The following is an 8,050-nucleotide window of genomic DNA, read 5'->3' as shown; positions in this document are numbered from 1 at the left end:
CTCTTTCATTGCTTTTGTACAGGAAAAAAAGCCAAATCCCGGAGAGGAATCAGTTGCGATAAGTATTTCATGAACCAGTCTGCAGCTCTGAGAAGAGGTGGCCATTATCACCAGAGCAACAAAACAGAGGACAAGGGTGGAGAGGGAAGGCGAAGGAATGCTGATACGCTGGATTGGGACTGAAGAGGGCACAGTGGGGTGTTTATTCATAGTTCAGCAGCTGTTTCAAAACAAGAAGTCACATCAAAGGAAAGAACTGTTAGCACGACTCCTACAGGAGGGCTATTTCAACCCTGATAAAGCCATCTTGATAAAGGTAAGGAGGAGGAGGACTTTGGGAAAACTCCCCGTTCCAGAGAATCAATGACATTTGCTTCAGTGTTTATGTTAAGATGTCAGAGCAATTACGAAAATCAAGTAGGAAAAAAACCCATCTAGGACTTCTCAGGCCTTAGCCCGGCGTAGGTGGGGGTAGCTTTGCAAAGTCCTGGCTATGGCTTCGTCCAGGCTCACCACTGGTTTGTAGCCCATGTCTCTCTTGGCCCGTTCACAGCTGTAGTAGTGAAATGTTCCAGCCAATGCTACCCGCATGGGGGTAAAGGTGGGCTTGATGGTGACCAGCGGACTCAGCAGCCACAGCACCAGAGACAGGGCCAGGGCCAGGTAATATGCCAGCCAGTAGGGAATGTGGTACTTGGGAGGGTCGTAGTTCAAGCCAGTCAAGATACGGGACGTGAAAGCCCAGAAAGGAACTGGATCGTCGTTTGTGATATGAAATGCCTGAAAGAAAGGAAGACAAAAAGCCAGATGATAAAATCATGACAGTTTCACAAATTTGTCTCTGTGATGGCTCATCTCATGTTCATGATGAGAAGACTGACGTCCCTGACTTGACTGAGAACACCTTTTCATGAGAAACTGCTCTGCACCAACCACCTCTGGCTGAAAAGTGGTGAATCTCTTCTTTGGTCAGAAAGCCAGCTGCTTCCAACATGCCAGAGGTTAAGATTACACACATATGGTCACACAAGCTGAACGACATGACCCAACACAAACACATTAAATCACCCCAGCTGTATGTACAGCACATGCCTGGAGCACGGTGGTGCCATGAAAATCTATAAGAAGTTTCTCTGTTCTAAACTCTATCATAAAAACTAAATAACTTTTGTTTCTTATGTACGCATCTTGGCTGCCCACAGGTCTGCCTGGATTTCCTTTCACAGGGAGTTTCATAGTACAAAGTTAAAGTGTATTCATGCATCTTAGCCCATGTGGTCGCACACAACAGTCACCAGATGGGCAACCATTTATTGTACCCACAGACAGAATAAAATTCACCCGTTTGTGTGTGCTAGTTCTACTTATCTCCAAGATAGATGTTCAGTACAGACAAAAATCCGTGTGAACTACATGACACATGAAGCCAAGCGAGGCTTGCAGATGAAGTTCAGCAAGGGGACACCCGTCCCCCTGTGCTTGCTCGGTCCTTCCTTACCTTCCCACACAGTGGTGAGCCCTGGTAAAGATTTTCTGCAGCCAGGATGTGCCCATGGACCACGTTTTCCACATAGGTGAAGTCTACCAAGTTTTTTCCATCCCTGCACAGGAAAAGGGAAGATGTTGAGCCCTAAGGCAAGTTAGGTGGAAAATCTGCTTGTGGCAAAAGGAAAGACTTCCTCACAAGGTGTATTTATTCCAAGTTGCCTCTTCTCTTGCTCTCTCGTGCTGCAACTCTAGGCTATACCCTGTCAGAGAGCTGAAATTGCTACATCTTATTTTGGAGACAGAGGAAAGGTTATCATCGTCTCAGCTCTTGCTAAGGCTCTAAAAGTTGGCATTTCTGTAACAGCACTATTTTTAAGCCTCAGAAGTTACCAGGTTTCTAGGTGTTGCGATCCACAGAAGCAGAACAAATCAAAACAGAGTGGTAACTCACACAAAGCAAGGCACTTGAGGACAAGCTTTCAATTATGAATTGCTTGGCTCATCAAATTCTGACTTACTCCCTCAACAAGCCAACTTCAGCCCAAGATGAAACAGATTTAACCCACCATCTACACAGGCATAGAAAATGAATCTGCACATCACTTTCAAGAGTCCAGCTAAATGAAACAAATGGTTTGTTACAAAACCCTTGCAATATTCATTTGGCCATAAAACCAGTATTGCTGCAATCCCCCATCCTGCGAAAGAGTAATTTTCATTTCTTACATTCACGGGTGAATGGCTATTTTATTTGCTTTCTTTGTAAGGGATATACAGGTCTGTGCAGTGGCAGCAAAATTCAAATGAGGAATGCATGATTGAGCTGGAAGAGAATGCAGACTTGCATGAAGTGGAAACCTTGAGTTTGTGTAGGTTTGCTGCTGAGAGAGCAGTTGGAGGCATCTTGATTTAATACTGTTCCCTTCCAAAAGGGCCTTGTATGTTCAGCATCAATTTTAACAAAAGCTATAAAATGACTGAGCCTCACTCACCCAATTATGAACTTCATTTTGCCACTCTGAGCTGCTTGGATGAGAATGGGAACCAGCTGAGGGTCTCTAGGACCAAATATTCCATGGGGACGAATAGCAGTAGTGAAGAAATTGTTGTCTGGGTCATTCATACTGAGCACTTCCTGTAGGGAGAAAAGATAACCAGATCAGGAGAGAAAGGCTGGGAAGAAAAATACGGCTTACTAATATATTCCAAGATCATCACTAAACAAATGACTCTTCCTTTGCTCCCATCTCCTCTCCCACTTCTCTTTAATGAGAAAAACAAAAATCTGTTTTCATTATTGAACATTTAATGAATTGACAGGCAAAATACTGCCTCTCTCATTTAACACCACAGAAACCAGAGGAGATTTAAAAGTTCCTTCACTCCATTAATTCTTTACGGGCATGTTGGAGGAATGGAGGACACCAAGGAATTCAATCTCTGTCTCTCTCATCAATCTATGGGAGATTTCCATCACAGACCTTCTCCATCTCCTTCAGAAAGGATGTGATTCTATCTTCGTGGCAGCAGCAAGTGCTAAGCAGATTTAGCCAGGCATGCTTGAAGAAAATTTAATTCTACTGGGAGTTTCCAAACTGATTTTTAACAGCTGCTGGATTTTCTATTGAAAATCCAAAAACAACACATATAAACACTGAACACTTTTGCTGTTTCACCCAAAACAAAGGCATAATTAGAAGCACATTGGGCTAGACTTGATTGCTGCTCCTAAGCTTCCACTTTAGTAGTCCACTTTACTGCAAAGTGGTTATGCCTGTGAATGAACAGATGTTTTTAATGCTGCGTTTTCAATTAAGCTCTTTCTCAAGGAACAGAAGAAAAATTCTTAAAGGCTAATATTCGACTTCAGAGGACACGCTGTTAGCTTCAGTATGGAAGAAAGTCTAAATTCTTCTTGCACAAAAAGTGAACATCCTTTCCACAACTGAATTGCAAGCCAATGAAAAATGTTTGAAAAAATGTTTGTTTGCTTCAATTTAAAACATTCTCACACCATGTTTAAACCACAAATACTGCAGCATCAACAACCTGAAAAAGAACAGATACTGGTGATCTGGAAAGCCCAAGGTAGCGGACATGCAGATGAAAGGGAAATTTTCAGATCTTTTTTAAGAAGAATATTCTCAGTCTACGGCCAATATCATTAGGTTACAGCCTGTCATTAGGCTGGCACGCTCCTTCACTCAGCCCACATCTCCATGTCAACTCCTTTCCCAGTGGCTTGTTCACAATCCCAGCTGCAACTCCAAGATGCAAATCAGGTAAATGTGGTTCTGAAACAGCTTTCCAGGAGAAGCAGAGAAAGCAAAAAGCTCCCTTCAACTGCTCTGAAAACAAAGCTGGATCAGTTAAGAGATGGGATTATCCCATGGCTCTTGCAACGAAAGTGACATCTCTGCCAGTTTTTATTCTTTCTCTAAAAACAACCTGTCCAGTGTAACACACTATTTCATTCAACTTCCCTGGTAATTTATGTCACAGCTTTATTTTCTTCTCTTTTTGTTAAGTGAATACAGTACTTCGGAGTTTCACCAGCCAAGGAAGATATAACTGAGTACGTATGTATTTGGGCTGCTCAGCAGCTGCCAGGAAAGCACCCCCAGAACCCAACCAGGGAAAAGAATGGGGGTCACTGGGGCAGACGCAAGTGGCTGCTGCCTGTCACACTTCTCTGTTACAGGACAAAGGAGTCCACAGCTCACTTACCTCCATGCTAAGAAGAAGAGGGCTAAAGTCAGACAGATTTGTCTAAAAGAAGGGAATTTTCTATTTCAGGTATGCTCTGAAAACTCTGGCAGGCGTCGCTACCTATGCAAGATTCTGCACAGATATTCTCTGCAACTGTAAAAAGAAGGATCTCATTCTTAATGAAAGGAGGACTCGAGAACAACGGAGATCTGTTTGGTCTCGAAGAGCCTCTTGTGTACCCTAGGGCATGCCCTACTTTTCGAAGGGCAGTTTTGAGCATCGAAAATAACAGTGTCAACCACATGATGACAAATACCTTCTCCTGTAGGATCTTCGTCTCTGTGTAGTAGTCGATAGGATTTTTTGCATAAGGGAGGTCTTCTGATCCATTTTTTATGTCTGTGCCCTCAAAAACTACACTGGCACTGCTAGTTAACACCAGTTTCTGTAATAGATGCGAAAGAAAGCAGTTAAAAGCCTAAGACAAAAGGATCATTATTTACAAAGGCTGAGTAAAGACAATAATAAAGTTTAATCAACGTATTCTACAGATAATAAAACTAAATCTAGAACACAAGTTAGTAGAAGATGATCTGAAACTGCAGGTAAGAAAACTCCCACTCTTTTAATTGACTCTGTCACATTGTTCAGTGCTACCTTAAGGAGACTCAAACATTTCAACAAACATTCAAGGCAGCCAGTCAAGGGGAAAACATCTCCAGGAAAACCAGAGAGCCCGCTTGGCTTGGCGTATGTTACCACTTAACATGCAATGAATGTTTTTAAGATGTATTTGCTCATCTTGATGATAACAGTATCACAGTAAAAAAATAATTCTTATCTTGGATGCTTTTGTTGGATAAAAATATACCCTAGTGGATTCAAAACAGGAAGTCAGTGATGTATTTAAGGAATCAGAAACGTGATTTTAAACAAGATCCACATTGTAACAGAGAGATAACTAGAGTCAGGGAGTTCCAACAAAAGGTAACTCCTTGCTCTGTCAGAATCCAAACTAGGTAAAAACCAAGTGGCCCATTTCGTACAACAGCTTATTACACAATGTGGGGAAAACATCCCAACAACCACAAACTATGGGGGTGGGAGTCCTATGTGATAGACATAATTTAATTTGCTAAGAATTTAAATGAAGACTCATGTGATATCAAAATAATGTAAGAAAAAAACAACCCAAAACACAACCTTGCCTGAACAGCAGCCCGGTTTCCTCTGGCTCTTTCTTTTATGGGCAAATTACTTTCTAAACCAAATTATACTGAGCACCAATGCGTTCCTTCTCATCATATGTCAAAGAATTCACACAGGTAATACTTGAATATATGAATACTTCTGCTGCAGGAAAAGCTCTTTTTAGAGCTGTCCCCTTATTAAAGCATGAAAGAATCCACTTGTGAGATGTGGTTCTCCCGTGTGTGATTCCCAGACATGTGGTAGGACAAATTTTAATGGATACTTTTCCTGCATCAGGAAGACTGCAATGTTTAGGTTTTCTCTGGCAAACATGGACTGAGCTTACACCAGGCACTAAGTGAGAGACCAAGAGACTCTCTCTCTCCTACTAATTTTCACAGAATAAGTAGGAATTCAGTATCTCAGAGGCCTTTGCCCCTCTATAGAACTAGTTTGAAATTGGTCCATGCTGCAACTGTTACAAAATCACATCAGCATCTCATAGTTTTCATGTGCTTTTCTAGCCTTACCTGCACTCCAGCTTCTTTGCAGGCTTCAATGACTGCTTTGGTTCCCATAAAATTCACCTTATAAAACAGCTCCCTGTTGTCACTTGAAGGTGCTGGGGACGCGCAATGAAACACCACTGACACACCTTGTAAAGCTGGAAGCAAAGCCTGGAAGATACATCACATGAGACAGCAATGAAGCAACAGCAGTAGTGTCTACTCAGTAAAAAAAAAAAAAGAAAAAAAAAGGAAGGAAATAAAACAGTTATGTTTCTCATTGAAACAAACCCACTAAATTTCAAATCATGTTCTTTCCATAAAGGTGAGCAGTTGGAATAGGATTAGCATCCAGGATTTTCACAATGTCTTCTCCTTCTGGTTAGGTAAAAAAGCACTACATAATCTTTTCTTTCCAGAGAAGAACCTGGGAACCTTCTGAGACCTGGAGGCTGTCTAGGCTTAACTACTTGCAATAGCCTCAAGTGCAGGCATAAGACTCAAAATTACCTGGAGACTGGAGTTAGAAAACTCAGCGAACAGCAGGCTTAATGGTCAACAGTACCCATGGCAATGTCTGTGTCTGAGACGAGTGTCACAAAGCTCTGAGATGTGATGCTTTACAGTGGTGGGGAGATGTCTCTCCACACTGCATGCAAATGTATTTTGCCAAGGCTGACACACGTGACTGAGTTAAGGACAAGGTCTTGGTGTGCTTTAGCTATTAGGATAATGCACTCTGCCATGCTCACGCAGCTGAGATTTGCTGGGAGAGCACCCACAGGCAATTACTAACAGTGACTGTAATTAGGCTGTATAGCTGAGCTAACAGTAATGCAAATCATAATACAAAAACAAGTTCTGTTCTTTCCAGCTTCAAGCAGACGTCAAGTCTTTAAATTTTCTAGATGAGGGTGCCACAGAAAACTGCTGAGGCTACTGATTTGGCAGGGAAGGTTTGGGGGGCATAGACACACACCCTTTTACAAGCTGTGCAATGCCTCCAGGTGTTTCAGTGCTTCAGGCGAGGCTCCGTAAGCTGTTTGAACCAACATTTATTTAAGCAGACACCCTTTCCATCCACCCATGGCATGTACTGTTGTCTGTACCTCTTTGTCGCAAAGGTCTCCCAGGAAGAACTGCACTCTGTCACAGTCAAATCTCTTCTGGATATCAAACACGTTGACCGTGTAGCCCTTCTCCAGGAGCTGCTCCACCATGTGCTGGCCGAGGAATCCTGACCCGCCGATCACCGTGCATTTCTTACCAGCCTGCAGAGACAGGGGAGGAGCACTTTAGCAAGAAGATACAACAAACTGTGCAAATAAACTGATCTGAACTTCTTGAGATCTTAATGTGCTGGAATTTTGCACTAGTCAGTAGCTAGTTTAGTTTGAGGACTCTAAATTCAGATATCAAATTCTGGTCTGGTCCCTTGTCTAACTGGACTGAGACCGAAGACCTTACCACCAACACAGAAGATACAAGCAGTGAGTCTGAGGAAGCTTTTGTACAAAGAATTCTCTGTCCTGGTTGGAAATAAGATTTGCTCCTTATTACTGCTACACAAAAACCAACCTCTACACTTATACTATCGAGCTGAAGGGAATTTTAACCCAGTGAAACCACACAAAGGTGACAACTGTTCAGAAGTTTCTAAGTGCTACATCAAACAAAGGTCCTACGACAAAGTGTCAATTATCCACAATGGAAATTAAAAGAGTTCACTGCAGTTGCTCAGTCTCATGTCTTCTCTAGCAACGTTCAGAAGAAATATCTATGAAAATATGTGTCTGCGATACAAACCTTCATAAAGCATCATTTCAGTCCTTAACTTACCGATCTGAGGCGTGTGGCCATTTCTCAGATGATTCACTATCAATTTGATGCCTTTAAAAAAGGAGAATATTATTTTATTCACAGTATTTACTTAAGCATGCTATTAACACAAACCAAACTTTTTTTTTAAAAAAAACCCACATTTCTAGTTACAGAAATCCAGGTTTGAAGCCATTATGCTAAAGCAGAAGCATGAAAAGACTGAGTTAATTCTCCCTGTCTTGCTGAACAAATAAGCAGTACAAGAAGTAACTGTACACAGAGGAAACGCCAGCACCCACTGGTGCCCATCAGCGAAGAGAGGGGAGCCAGTCGTT

At 42.1% G+C, this 8,050-nt stretch overlaps 1 protein-coding gene across 1 annotated transcript; it reads right to left on the bottom strand.

Moving 5' to 3' along the window:
- Window positions 1–310: 310 nt before the first annotated feature.
- On the bottom strand, window positions 311–7,785 carry NSDHL (NAD(P) dependent steroid dehydrogenase-like). Its single transcript, XM_010190594.1, has 7 exons — window positions 7,734–7,785; window positions 7,004–7,165; window positions 5,919–6,065; window positions 4,514–4,642; window positions 2,481–2,623; window positions 1,499–1,601; window positions 311–780 (listed from the first exon to the last, which is right to left on the bottom strand). The coding sequence occupies exons 1-7, from the start codon at window positions 7,752–7,754 to the stop codon at window positions 445–447; spliced, it is 1,041 nt and encodes a 346-aa protein (XP_010188896.1). The 5' UTR covers window positions 7,755–7,785; the 3' UTR covers window positions 311–444.
- Between the last annotated feature and the right edge of the window lie 265 nt (window positions 7,786–8,050).

The sequence above is a fragment of the Mesitornis unicolor genome, unplaced genomic scaffold (assembly GCF_000695765.1).
Source record: "Mesitornis unicolor isolate BGI_N332 unplaced genomic scaffold, ASM69576v1 scaffold25480, whole genome shotgun sequence".
Classification (NCBI taxonomy): Eukaryota; Metazoa; Chordata; class Aves; order Mesitornithiformes; family Mesitornithidae; genus Mesitornis; species Mesitornis unicolor.
This window is presented reverse-complemented; position numbering and strand designations above follow the sequence as displayed.